Raw genomic sequence first — 15,231 nt, 5'->3', positions numbered from 1 at the left:
AAATAACCAAAAAAAAAATTTATTTTTCTGATGAACAGTGCTGCGCTCGATCCTATAAAAGTCCAGGATCGAGCGCACCATATTTTGAAACTCTCTAAAAAATTTATTTTTCAGATGAACAGTGCTGCGCTTGATCCTATAAAAGTCCAGGATCGAGCGCACTATATTTTGAAACTCTCTGCCGAGAAAATAATATGTGTCGCGCTCGATCCGGCAAAAATCCAGGATCGAGCGCACCATTTTGTGCAAGTCTCTGCCTCAATATTTTTAGGAGCTGCGCTCGATCCCAGCATTTCATAGGATCGAGCGCACCCTGGGCAACAGAATTTTTCCAGAAAACTGAACATGCTTCCAATCTCAAAATCAACAATTCAACTCAATCTAGATGATCATAATTCATAAACAACAACATGCAACCATGTTTAAACATCATTCAACATACATGGTAGTTCTAGAGTTATACATTTCTTCGTCGAACAGAACATGCATCGGTTCTAGGTTCGACACAAATACAACCTAAAACAAAAGACTAGATTGACATGCTCTTCCGTTCTAAACCGAAGTCTCACTTCTAATCTCGATCTCAATCTATCCTTGTCGTCTCTGACTCGGTCCTGCCCTACCTGTTGCCATGCACACATACAAAAACAAGACAACAGCCGGATAATCCGGTGAGAATATAATTCTCAGTAAAAGAGACAACATGCTATATCAAATAAACATATCAAACATGATATGCATCAATTCACCTCGTATATCAACTTCAGATATAATTCAAGTAATTCATTCAAGTACTGAATTAAAATGATATGCATGTCTGTAAAACTTCTGGATTATCAGACTCAGATAATCAAATGAAATTCTTCTTTCTTTCTTTTTTCGGTTTGGGATCCCGAGGTTAAAATATTCAACAATCACACCGACTACCCTCTCGAGGTGGACGATGCATATTTTAATCCTCTAGACTCCGGAGCATTATAGAGAGTTATTTCCGCACATGTAGTAATTCGCCTACAAGACCACTCAACTATAATCACCAGATCGTCTAATTCAAAACGAATAATCATTCGGCTCATTATGAATGCATATGTCATCTCATGCATTCAATCATAAATTCAATAACCAATTCAAATAAGCATTCAATCATGATTTCAACTAAGCATTCAATCATGATTTCAAATAAGCATTCAATCATGCAAGTATGTGATTTCTTTGGAACACTCGAATCCAGTCTAATTCGAGTTAATCGTTCTATTCAAGTCTAAGTCATCTTTTACCTTATTCGCTTCGAAGGTACTTCAATCTGAAATCAAATAGCAAGGATAATAGTCAATATCCAATCTAACTCATTCAAAACTCAATCAACTTCTCCAATCGATAAAAAGAAAATCGATACTGTATCTACTTCAATCTTCCAAACTGACCAAAGCTGTTATCTCACAACTCTGCTGACTTCAATTCAATCTATCAGAAGAAGTCATAAGGATCAATATCGACATCAAAAGCTCAATCAAACTCGATACGATCAAAACATCGAAACGATATCCAAAACTCAAACTGACGGCATAACGGCTATAAACTGATCAAACCGGAAACGCAGACATCAATATATCATTTCAATAAACTTAATTCAATCAATTCATATCATTTCCAATCCAATCCCAACACATCTTAAAACTCCAATTTTCGAAAATAACTAGAAAATTCATATCAATTCCGATCGTCGTTAGATCTTCACACCGTCTTAGATATACTATCACAACTATCTCATAATCATCCTCTCCGAATATAAATCAATTCTAACAACGTACAAAAATTCAAACTTCTCAGAATTAAGATATACTTACTTCCAAACGGAGCACTCGTCGTTGTGATCGTAGATATCCAGTCAGAAATCAATTCTATCGGACGGATCGATCAAAAATGGAAATCCCAAAGCTTGGAAAATGAAAGGGGCGATTTCCATGGTGGGAGGCGGTGGAGGGGAAGAGGTTGGAGTGGAAAAAGAAATCAATTGCCTCTTAAATATCTAACAAATCCCAAAATTACGTTTTAGTCCCTGGAAATTCAAAAAATTGCATTCTAGTCCCTGATCAAAATCGAATCGATCCTCGACTTCTAAAATATCTGATTATCTCAAATAAAGTTCATTAAGATAATTTTGGGGCGTTAAGATAAACGTGAAGCAATTTATGACAACGTGGAATGAAAAGTCATGAAAGGTTAAAAATTTAATCAAAAAATTAATTAAAAATTAATTAAACAATTAAACGCGAAGCTGAAGATTATTGTGTAGAAATGACAAAAAAGAGAAAAATAAAATTGGTGTTCTCGCAAACAGTTTTTATACACTCCTCAACAGCTCAACTATTATAAAATATTAGAGATTATACATATTAAAAAGTGCTCAAACCATACAGCTAACCTATTTTTTGACATCTGTAATATTTTTAAAATCAAACCCACATAATAATTCGATTAAAGTTCAATCAGAAAACTGTCTGAATCGCATCAAGAAAGTTTTCACGATTGGCACATTTCTTCCTGCTAAAGACTGCTACCCTGGGGAGGCTCGATCGATTAGAAAGGAAGTGAAAGGATTGGCCGAGAAAGCGACCCCTTTTGTTTGCTTTTCCTGTTTGCTACCTAATAAGCGGCCCGGGCTATGCTGCACCGGGTGTGCCTCACCCGGTGCAGCATCTGCCCTTCATTGGCCCGGGACCCACACAAATTTGTGTGGGTTCTGAGCCAATGAAGGACTAAGATCCCACCGGGTGAAGTACACTCGGTGGGGCATAGCCCCTCCCCTAATAAGCTATCCATGATTATTTCTAAATTTTTGAAGCCGTAAATAATAGTTCTTTCATTAAAAAAATAAAAAAGGCTAAAATTTATCTTACTATCTTATCTTATAATAATAACCCCACCCCTTAGAATAACTATTTTTGGTTATAAATGTGTGTAAACATAAATATCTTTCTAATAATAATGACTCCACCCTTTAGAATAATTATTTTTGGTCATAAATGTATGTGAACATAAATACCTTCGATATTAATTAATTTATTTGATATTTAATATTAATATTTTTTTTACCCTTCTTAAAAACCAACACGACCATTTTTTAACATCCAAATACACGTCCAATGCCACGAATTCATTAACTCATATATTTTTAAACATGTTAAAAATTTTAAATTGTATAAATTTTCAACTAAAAAATATAAACTTTACATACATACAACACATGTGCTCCGATTAGAGCTGTCAAAGTGGGTTGAGTCCGCTTGGTTGGTCCGCCACACCCCGCTATGTAGGTGGGTTGGGTTGACGAATTTTCAACCCGCCTAAATAGTGGGCCGTCCCACCCCACCCCACCAAGTGGTGGGTATTGGTGGGTTGTGGGCCAACCCGTCAAATATAACTAAAAATTGACGGGTTGGCCTGTCTTGCATAGCCAAATAAGCGGATTGAGTTGATAATTTTCCAACTCATCTAAACAATGGGCCGACCCAGCCCACCAATTGACAAGTTTTTATTGGTTACAAGTTGACCCTCTCCGTCGGGCCGTTTTGACATCTCTAGCTCCCATGGCTAGTTCATAATGGCTGAAGCCAACTGGTGAAACTGAACACGCTCCTGTAATTTGTTCCTTCCCCCGAGGATAAAATCGTCAATAAGTTACTATATAGACCAAAACCCTAGCTCACTCTTCGCCTCTGTTACGCCCCCGCCCCCAGCACTCAAGAGAGCTGCAGCCCTATCAATCAACTCTGAAACCCATCCATCTCTGTTCCAGATTCAGCAGGTGAATTCCTCGTGGAACCGTTTGCGTTGCTCCTCTTGCATATTGTTGCGAAATTGTGCCTGTGTTCGTTAAACCTAGACGTGGATTCCGGGTTTGGAGGCACTTGGGAACAATTTTGTTGATCTGTTGTTTTCCTGCAGTAACTTCGGTGACGCCAAATGGGAGAGAATAAGGAGAACGACGCTTACGAAGAGGAGCTTCTCGACTACGAGGAGGAAGACGAGAAGGCCGCAGACTCCGTCACCGCCAAAGTTAACGGCGAGTCCGCCAAGAAGTAAGGCCCTTTTAAATATTTTAATTTAATTAATAATTATAGCTAGCCCAAGATCTACTTTATGGCCCGTCGAATTTCTCTGGGTTTATCAAGTCTTCGTAGTTGCGGTTTATGTTATTTTATAAAATTTTTAAAATTAGGTTAGATATTAAACTTGAGAGTTGCGGTTTAGCTGACAGATTCTACAGCTTTTTTAAAATTAGATTAGATATAAAACTTGCGAGAGACTTGTAGAGTGGTGAAATTCGTCCTTTTAGGGAAAGTGATGGGCAAAAAATATTTTCTTTTGCCAGTAAATGAATGAGTTTGTGAATTTATTTACTTTACTCTGCTATCCGTGCACCCAGTTATAACTTGGGCATTCTGCCTATTCAATTCAGGGGTTATGTAGGCATTCACAGTTCAGGATTCAGAGATTTCCTCTTGAAGCCAGAGCTATTACGGGCTATTGTGGATTCTGGATTTGAGCATCCGTCAGAAGGTAACATACCTTTTCCAGTTGAGTAGTGTATGCATTCGTGCAATCTCTAGTATGTAAGATTTAATGATTGCATTTACTTTCCACTGTACTAAATCTCACAATTGTTTTCCACCATTATTGGTACATGCAATCCCTGTGTGATATGCCTTAATTTTTTTTTTGTATGCCTGCACTGAATTTTCTGCAGCATGCTGACATTATTCTTCTATGTGGTTTTTGTTTGTTTACACTGTCTGAATTCTTGTTACAATGCTGACATTATGACATTTAAACTTGGTTCTGCAAATGTTTTTCATTTCTGTGTGGTTCCCTATTTGCTCAAAATATATACCGAGTAGAATGCTGCTCTTCATTTCTGGCATACTTAATTCACGATGTGGTAATATCTGCTCTCATTGTTACGCTATCTGGTATAGTTCTTTTTATGTTTGTTTTGTACCTTGTACCTTCTACAGAAATTGGCACGATTGTTCTTTATCTGACTCTGTTTGTATTCTTATGTCAGGTAAATCACTATTAATGCTCTGCCTTCGAGTAGTTGAATGGTAAAACGTTTTTTAATTGAAAACTGAGGCTTCTTTGGATCAAATTTCTGTGGTTCTTCACCAGTGCAACACGAATGCATACCTCAAGCTATTTTGGGCATGGATGTTATTTGCCAAGCAAAATCTGGTATGGGGAAAACTGCGGTGTTTGTTCTCTCAACATTGCAGCAGATTGAACCTATTGCAGGCCAAGTTGCTGCTCTCGTTCTGTGTCATACAAGGGAATTGGCTTACCAGGCATGTAGTCTACAGCAAAGTGTCTTTGCTTCATGTCTATTTTAATTTGTACTTGCTGGTTGCTCTACCTTATATGTTTCTTTCGATTGCAGATCTGTCATGAAGTTGAGCGGTTCAGCACATATTTACCAGATATCAAAGTTGCTGTCTTTTATGGTGGTGTCAACATTAAAGTCCACAAGGATCTCTTGAAGAATGAATGCCCTCACATTGTCGTGGGAACCCCGGGAAGGATACTTGCTCTGGCAAGAGACAAGGAACTTTCTCTGAGGAATGTGAGGCATTTCATTCTGGATGAATGTGATAAGATGCTCGAGTCCCTTGGTATGCATGCTGACACATCAATAATAATAAGTTATATTATGTCATAGAAACAAGGCAATGACCGCCCTCACTGCATTTGTGAGGCCAAATTTGTTGCAAGTTTTCTCATTACCTGTATCTGTGTCTCCAGATATGAGGAGAGATGTTCAGGAGATCTTTAAGATGACACCTCATGATAAACAAGTTATGATGTTTTCAGCCACACTCAGCAAGGAGATTCGACCAGTTTGCAAGAAATTCATGCAAGATGTAATGTCCCATGGCCATCCTATTTGAATATTGAAGTCTACCTTGTTTCCATCGTACCAGCCTTCTGCAGGAGGTCTTTGGTCATTAATGCAGTGATTGAAGCGATCCATGCTTGCTATTTCACTTGTGTCTTTCAAACCGAGACATGAGATGGTTATATGTAGGAAGCTTCAAGGGAACATGGTCGTAGGGGTCTAGTCCTAGAATAGTTCTGTTCATTTTAGCAAGTGATTTCCCTCCCTTACTTTGGTTGATCAAGTTCATAAAGAGTCCTGTTTTTTTTTTCTCTATTAAAGGGAAAGCTGTTATGGAAAGGATGGGATGGGAAGGGAATTTAATTTATTTATGTCATCAGTTGGCGTAGTTATTTTGATCAGCAGTGGTGACACGCGTTGGTCTTGGAGGTAAAGTAGCTGGAAGAAGAAAATTCAGATGGACCTCAGCCTCAATTCCGGCCGTGTTCATCCATCATTCATTTCATAGTGGATACCATTAATTTCACATGAGCTCTCCTAATATGCTTTACTATGACATCTCTTCCTTTCAGCCAATGGAAATCTATGTGGACGATGAGGCCAAGTTGACCCTCCATGGTCTTGTGCAGGTTTGATCTTGAAATTGTTAAATGTCTTGTTCATTTTGTGCTACAGTTTCACAGATTTGGTATCAACAATGGCAGCACTACATCAAATTGAGTGAGCTGGAGAAAAACCGGAAGCTGAATGATCTACTTGATGCATTGGACTTCAATCAAGTCGTCATTTTTGTCAAAAGTGTTAATAGAGCTGCCGAGCTCAACAAGTTGCTTGTGGAGTGTAATTTCCCATCGATTTGCATTCATTCTGGCATGTCCCAGGAAGAAAGGTTTGTGACTCTTTATAAACTCTTCTATTTTGATATTCTTGTTCTTTTCTCAGAAAAAATCGTGTGTATTGTACCCAAGTTAGTAGTGCATAAATGGAATGCGTTAGGCGACGGTAACTGAGTTCTTGTGTGATGGGTCTCCAATTTCCGAGCATTGTTATTCTTAATGTGTGTGTTTTGCAGATTGACTCGGTACAAGGGATTCAAGGAAGGGCACAAGAGAATTCTAGTTGCAACAGATCTGGTGGGAAGAGGAATAGACATTGAACGGGTGAACATTGTGATTAACTATGATATGCCTGATTCAGCTGACACTTATCTCCATCGGGTATAAGTCATTGGCATTCATACTCATTATTAATGTTTTTTAACAAGTGCCTTAAAATTTGTTTTTTGTGATTTTCGAAATGTTAGGTGGGTAGGGCCGGACGATTTGGAACCAAAGGACTTGCCATCACGTTTGTTTCATCTGCATCTGATTCAGATGTTCTGAATCAGGTACTTATAAGTTGTAGATGAATTATCTGTGTGCCTTACGTTGTAGATGAATTATTTGCGAGCTTGGTCTTTGCTTGCAATTTATGACATTCCCTTATACAGGTTCAGGAGAGATTTGAAGTTGACATCAAAGAACTTCCAGAGCAGATTGATACATCTACATACAGTGAGTTTGTTTCTTTTTCTACAAAATACGCAAATTGACAGTTTTTTGTTTTCTTTGGAATATATGGGTTTGCATCCATATATCTCACACGAGTGATTTGTGAATGGGTTTCTTTTATTATTTATTTGCTTTTAATATTGGTTTGGCTGATACTACTATGATGTAAAGCTTATGACCCTTGAGGTCGTCTTGCCTTAGTGAAAGCTTTGCTGCCTTTATCACAGATTTATTCTTGGTTGTCAAGTGTCAAAATCTAGTCCTGTGATGATGATGTGGCTTTTGTAACTTCTCAATTTGTTCCGTTTTGCAGTGCCGTCTTGAAGTTTGAAGGTCTTCTAAGATTATGATGCAGGTGTTTGCGCCTAAGAGAGATAACGGAGGTGTTGGTGGTTCTTTTTATATTTCATATTTTAATTCTCGACTTCTCTGTTAAGTTGATGCTGTTCTCGTCTTGGCCTTCAATTGTTACCGTTTAAACATGAATCTCCGCCAAACGAGAAGAGGAGACCGTTTCATTTCAAACGCTGATCAAGTTATGATATCTTGCTTGCCTTTTCGATATTTTTAAGTCCATTTGTTTTTTTTTTACGTAGGTTAATTCCTTGTGCTCATCTAACCTAAATTTGTTTTCATTTGCGGGTGGCGCTCAAGTGTTTCAGAGTTTAGATTAGAAAAATTTATCTTTCCAGATTTCCAGGATTTTTCCTATTGGTTAGAGTTCGTCGAGTCAATGAAAATGTTAAAAGAAAACAATATTTTTTCAGGAATTTAGTTGGGATAAAGATATGTTTCATAAAATTGACTAGGGAAATGACTTTATAAGAGTTAATGTGAATATTTTTCCAATGCAAAAGGATCGGTAACTCCAGCATCCGATCAAGTGTGTCCAAGTGAAATATTCGAAATTTAAATATCAAATTCAAAATTTAAATATCAAACTGTCAAAGCCAAAACTATGTTCCTTTCCCCTACCAGGTATGTCTATTATCTATTACTATATGGTATAAGCCACTGGTAGAATTATGTTTGTGTTGATATTGTGTATAGGCACGAATCTATTCAATAAATTTTGGCTACCTCAACATGTCAAAAGGTGAAAGCATTTGATTCTCTAATTTGTCACTCTAAAGTTGATAGTTGTGGAAAAAAATTTAAATAAAATCGTGTCTGAAAATCAATAATAATTTGCTGCCTATGTTCTAAAAATTTGGAAAAAAAAAAATGAAATGGACGGAGATAAGGGCGACATCGGAAAGAGACGTCTTGGAAAAAGTCTCTTTTGGGTTATTGTGGCTGTTTAAGATCAAGATCTACATCTCTTTCTCAGTATGGGATTTATGCATTATTTAGTACTATATGGTTAAAAGAAACTAGAAAACACTTCAAAATTTTCTCAGATTTCACGTTTTTGAATATCATGTACAATGGCTTTAATCTTTTTGTTATTCATGTGCCCATTAACTTGGTTGGACGATCTCTACGTGGCTATATTGGCTCTCATGCATGCTCACCAAGATAAGCTGTGGTAAAAGAGTGAATTTTGAATGTGAATCGATGGAATGTTGCATAGTTTCCTTGTTCCTACAAAATATAAAAATTGTTATACTTTGAGGTGGGAGAAGTCGAATTTGTTGTCGCATGATGATAAGATGTCGTTTAACCACCAAACTTAAATTTCTACCCATGAATAAAATGAGTGTAATGACGAGTGGGGTCGAATTAATAAGAAACCGAGAATTTACTTATTTCGAGGATAAACATATGAAAATGGAGATTTTTTTGGGATATTTCTACTAACGAAAAATTATTAAAACACAAAATGATAAATAAATAAGCGAGAGAAATAATTAATGAAACGTAAAACTCAATATTATCAAACTCTGATTCAATGAGTTCCAATATTCAATTATATAATTGTTCCTCGGCTAACAACTATTTTATTCATGCAATTTCAAGCAAATTAACCTTAGATTATATGGATATACTTTCATCTAGAGCTTTATTTGATTTCTTGTTCAATTCTGAAAATAAAAGGAATAAAAATAAAATAAAGTGTATTCTTAAAATTAAAAATCAAAAGATAACCAAATTTTAATAGATGTAAATTTATTTTGTTATAAATATATTGTTATTATAGATGATTATCTTTATCTAGGTAGATTTGGAAGATTTGTAATCTAGATAAATATGTCAATATAATATCTGTAAAGATTTGCATTCTATTATTTTCTCTATAAATAAAGGTGATGGAGTTCAATAAAATTTGAACATGAGTATTGACTCATATGAATTCTCTCTCATCTCATAAATTCTCTCTATTCATCTCTCTATTTCTATTATGATTTATAACACGTTATCAACACGATGCTGTAACCAACTGAGAACGAAAATAATTCTCGTTTTATTGATACTATTGGAATAGCACAACGTGTTGTCAATACTCAATTTTATGAGAGAGATATTCATTGGTGCTCTAAAAGTTGCACAATGATAATGATTGATATATTGGTGCCCATGAAATATCATGAATATGATGTGGCTTTATAGTAGCACAACAAGATTTTATATTGAGAATTTGAAGAAATTCATGATCATGATATAATATGTAGTGACCCGCACCGTGATTACCTACTAATCAGAACTTAAGCATGCAATTAATTAATAAAATAATCTTAATCAGAGAAACTGCGGAATTAAAGTAAGTCAAATGCCAGGTAAGCAAAACCTAGTGGTCAACCCCGCTATCCAGCCTTGGTCACCACCTAACCTCCCTGTCTCCGGGAGAACTACCTGCATCTGCCCCATGGAATAGGGCATCCAGCCATATACCCAGTGGATAATGGTGACCTGATACTAGTACATGTGTCCAACCATAAAGGTGACCTGCCACAAGACTTACGTATCCAACCATCCATAAACTCGTAGGGTGAGCGCCCTACTACAGGATACCTCTAAGGTAAAAACTCAATATGCTCATGTATGCAACATACAGTCATGACATGCTGTATATAAAGGCATATAAAACATGCAATCACATAATCCATGCAAACACATAATACATGCATACTCAATCTGGATATCTCGAATAATACTTCCGTACGTTACTAAGGCAGATCCTAGAAGCTCCCCCTCTAGGTCCAAGCCTACCATGCAGCACTACAACATAAATAACCATGCATTACCTAGCATGCCAAACATCACCTACTAGGCTCTAAAAGCCTTAATTAAACTATAGCCTAATCCCTATTTACTATAGGAAACCAAAGCCATACCTTCGTCCGTCGTCAGCCCGCTGATGTCGCATGCCCCAGAGCCTGGGCATAGCCTAGCTACGACTCCTAGACGCCTCGCCAGAGCTCTGCCGCCTGGCTGCTACTGCGGACACTGTCCGCTATAAAATAAACTATTTCCTACTCCAACTCTTAAAGAAAGAGTCCCGAAGCCCTTAAATAGAGCGATTACCGGGAGAGGAAAGGGAAAATTGCACTTAAAAATGAGGGATTCGGACCCCTATTTATAGGCCACGATCGGAAGCTCCGATCGGTGCATGTTTGCCACGTTTTGGACGACCGAGATCGGAAGCTCCGATCTCCTGCATCTGGCCACGTGTTTCAATCTCCTTGACACCTGTTTCTGGTTGAGATCGGAAGCTCCGTTCTCGGATCGGAAGCTCCTATCTCGGATCGGAAGCTCCGATCTGCCCGGTAGCTCCGAACTGTTTCTCATGCTTCCGAACTGGTTTTGGTCCTCCGGGACCCCCGAGACCTACCCCACCATTTTCGAACGTTCCGGATCTGATTTTCCACTTATTTTAACCAAATAAGGACTCCTTAAACATGTTTTGACACTTTTAAAATTATATGTCATTTTCTAACATGTTTAAAATCACTTAATCTTGTAAAATGGAACCGGGCTACTACATTCTCCCCCTACTTAAGATATTTCGTCCTCGAACAATCTTAAGTACTGAATGCAGTAAAATATTGAATAAACATCTTTTATTCAAACTGATTCATTTTACAAGTTACAACCTGAAAATACAACAATTCAAAATTGTTCTGGATAATCTGTACGCATACGACTCTCAAGTTCCCAAGTGGCCTCCTTAGTGCCTCGGCGCTGCCACTGGACTAGAACAAGAGGAATGGTCTTGTTGCGTAACACCTTTTCCTTGTGACCTATGATACGCAAAGGTCTCTCCACATATGTCAAATTCGAGTCCAACTGTACCTCAGACGGCTGTAAGATATGAGACTCATCCGCCACATACCGTCGTAACAGTGAAACATGGAAGACGTCATGGATTTTTGACAAATACGGTGGTAACGCCAACCTGTAAGCCAGATCTCCAACACTTTCCAGAATTTCAAATGGACCAATGAACTTAGGAGATATCTTACCTTTATGACCGAATCTAAAAATCCTGCGAAATGGTGAGACTTTCAGGAATACTTTCTCACCCACCTCAAACTCTAAAGGTCTGCGCTTGACATTCACATAACTAGCTTGTCGATCCTGCGCAACCTTAATTCTCTTCTTGATCTGTCCAACAATATCAACAGCCTGCTGGACTAACGCTGGTCCCTCAACCTGTCGCTCCCCCACTTCCTCCCAGAACAGTGGAGTACGACATCGTAGCCCGTACAACGCCTCAAACGGTGCCATCCCAATACTGCGATGGTAACTGTTGTTGTACGCGAACTCAATCAATGGTAACTGATCTTGCCATGCTGGACCAAAATTCATAGAACATGCTCGCAACATGTCTTCAAGAGTACGAATCGTGCGCTCTGACTGTCCGTCAGTCTCTGGGTGATAAGCTGTACTCAAACTAAGAGTAGTACCCATAGCGCGCTGAAGACTCCCCCAGAACCTGGAAGTAAACCTGGGATCTCGATCGCTGATGATGCTCACAGGCACTCCGTGCAATCGAACAATATCCTGGATGTACAATCGTGTCATCCTATCAAAACTAAAGTCTCGGTTATAAGGAATGAAATGTGCTGACTTGGTGATTCGGTCCACCACAACCCAGATAGCATCACAATTCCTCGAGCTTACCGGTAAATGGGTCACGAAGTCCATCATGATCAACTCCCATTTCCACTCAGGAATGGATAAACTGTGAAGCAATCCTCCAAGTTGTCAGTGTTCTGCCTTGACCTACTGATACACCAAACATATAGAAGCATACTAATACACATTTTTCTTCATTCCTTTCCACCAGAAAGAACCTCAAACGCAAATTTTTCTACATCGAAAGGATTCACATACTTTATGACTAACACTTGTCATAACAACTGTGACAACGTCGTTTTCCACAAATCTTGATTTCTTGAACCTCTCAGGTTTTCTTCTTGGAAAACATCAATACAACTATTCTGTTGATTAACAAATCGATTATTGCAATCTCTAGTGCCAATTTATATTGACACCCATCTCATAACTTCAGATAACACCTGAAAATAAGAATATTGCTTATCCTCTAACGGATAATCATTTCTTGTTGAATCCTGACTTGCACTACTGGATGAACAAAACCGTTTCATCCCTCTTAGGCAAATTCCTAAAAACAATACAACCTAGCAAAAACCCCTGAATCGATCTCATCGAATCAGACTTATCAATGCATCCATTAGACATCCTGAAAAATCAGTGACAACAATCTCGCTGGATCTGATAACCTTAGATCTCAGCTGATGTCCTTTTTCCATGTCTAAACACTTGATGTTATCCTGTTAGTATTCATTAAAATTCAAATGCTTGCTAGATCAATTTCTGTCACTGAAGTCCGAGAATTACTTCAAATCATTCCTGAGAACTGAATATCTGAGTACTCTACTCATCTTTTCAGTCTATCCAAAAGTGAATAATTCTAATCATTCTTTATGCAAAAGAATATTTAGCTCCCCCATCACGGGTTATAACATCTGTATCAATCTCAGACAAATAATTGCAAATAGTCACTGGGCACCAAACTTGCACCAGTTTAACTGACCATTTCAAAACATATACGAACACCTAAGTGCCCAGCTTTCACTAACCAAGTGAATTCTCATACTGATGAATCCATGCTGTAATTTAGCAGGCTCATGACATCTTTCAATAGAATCGAGTATCTTTTCAAGGTTATCAAACTGACACCAAACTATATTTTTAACATAACTGTTGCAATGATCTCTAGACTGAGTAAATTTTCCATTCTTTCCTGAAGTACAAAAAACTTCCAGAATATCAATGGAAATATACTCTCCCATGTCTATCGTTGATCACAGTTCACGTCTCCTAGTATAAGTCATCACAGTGCCCTGATAAAATTCTTGTTTGCTTGACAATCCATCGATCGAATTCCAATTCTTACAGGAAAATTTACCTAAGTAAACTCATCACTTAGAATTTCCTGTTCATCTCGTAATCAAGATCCTGATCACTAAAATACCTCTGATAGAATCAGACAATACTGGTTAAACCTCCTGGTTCTCCCCCAGTATCACGTGCGAGAACTACCTGTCCAGAATATTCACTTGTCAAGGGATCCTTTCCAAGACTATTCTGTCCACGGAAACAAAAGTCTGTATCTCTGATGAAGTCAGACGATAACTCAAATCCCTTGGAACTAATCCAGTACCAAGTATAACTCCAGAAGACTCAAATAAATCCTGAATATTTTCCTGATAATTATACATATTGCTATGACTATACAAACAACGAGACTGAGGTAAGTCTTCCTATAATGCCAAACTGGAACAAAAGAATCCTTCTAGAGTACACCGGCATAAGGTCGCACTTACTATACCATCTCGGAACCCGACAGTCAAGAGAAACCCTGGCATAACTCATCCCTGAGTCTCTGATATTATGCAATCATTCCTTTCTGGACCAAAATCATTGGTCAAGGAAAATTCTCTGTAGAGGCACAACTCAAATCCCGAGTCTGCAAGCATCTGATAATTAAATCCTGTTGAATATCAATTCAACTAATCTCCTGGATTAAATCCCGATATCACAAATCAAGATCAAAAACTTATCTACTCAGAACAATTACTTGTCAAGGAAAAATCCATTCCAAGACTGTTCTGACAACGGAACATCTTTATCTCAAATAAACGATAACTAAACCTTGATACCACACCTGGTATCTGTCCTATCCAAAGTCATACCCTGTTGTGACTGTTGCCAAATTTCTAAACTGAGTAGCCTTCCCTATATAGTCCCTGGAGCACCAAGGCCTCCAAAAAATCTCCGAAGTATAGAAACTTCCAGAGGAATAACCGACTAAGGGTGGCGCCCCTTCATTTTTAGTACTAGTCACAATCCACAACTCTTGGTATTAGTTAATCTGTCATCCTGATGAAAATCCATCATCACTAGGTAACAACCTAAAAGGATCAAAGCAGCCAACTGTTCTAACAAAATACGTCTAGAACAAACATTCATGCATCTTGATGAGTCACATCATCCCTGGCAAAAACTTTGCTTAATAAAATATTCTAGGTAAAACATCTAGAACTATTCATTGAAAACATGCAAAATTCCCAAGTACTCATTTAAAACAATGATCAATCTTTTATTCAAAATAACCAAGTTAATCTCAAAGTTTACAACACTTGAACCATAAATCCAGGTTCTAATACAATCTTTATTATAATCTCATGTAATACATAAATTAATCAAAAGATTACACTGAAAGATGTACAATACAACAATAACTGAGTACATCAAATACTGAAATCTTTAATACATCTGATTACAACTGAAATACTGTTTACAACCAAATACAGTATT

General features: G+C 37.7%; 1 protein-coding gene across 2 annotated transcripts; it reads left to right on the top strand.

Annotated features, from left to right (window-relative positions):
* The first annotated feature begins 3,674 nt into the window (after window positions 1-3,674).
* Window positions 3,675-8,007, top strand: LOC140871304 (DEAD-box ATP-dependent RNA helicase 15). Of its 2 annotated transcripts, XM_073273753.1 has the most exons (12): window positions 3,675-3,808; window positions 3,949-4,082; window positions 4,463-4,563; window positions 5,173-5,345; window positions 5,438-5,669; window positions 5,800-5,918; window positions 6,466-6,522; window positions 6,598-6,782; window positions 6,966-7,110; window positions 7,197-7,280; window positions 7,383-7,446; window positions 7,757-8,007. In XM_073273753.1, exons 2-12 carry the CDS (start codon window positions 3,967-3,969, stop codon window positions 7,765-7,767), a joined length of 1,287 nt encoding a protein of 428 aa, XP_073129854.1. In that variant the 5' UTR covers window positions 3,675-3,808; window positions 3,949-3,966; the 3' UTR covers window positions 7,768-8,007. The 2 variants fall into 2 exon arrangements, with proteins under 2 accessions (XP_073129854.1, XP_073129855.1); XM_073273754.1 differs by lacking the exon at window positions 3,675-3,808 and having other exon boundaries at window positions 4,064-4,082; window positions 5,069-5,345.
* The last annotated feature ends 7,224 nt before the right edge of the window (window positions 8,008-15,231 follow it).

The sequence above is a fragment of the Henckelia pumila genome, unplaced genomic scaffold (genome assembly GCF_033568475.1).
Source record: "Henckelia pumila isolate YLH828 unplaced genomic scaffold, ASM3356847v2 CTG_461:::fragment_3, whole genome shotgun sequence".
NCBI classification, from domain to species: Eukaryota; Viridiplantae; Streptophyta; class Magnoliopsida; order Lamiales; family Gesneriaceae; genus Henckelia; species Henckelia pumila.
This window is presented reverse-complemented; position numbering and strand designations above follow the sequence as displayed.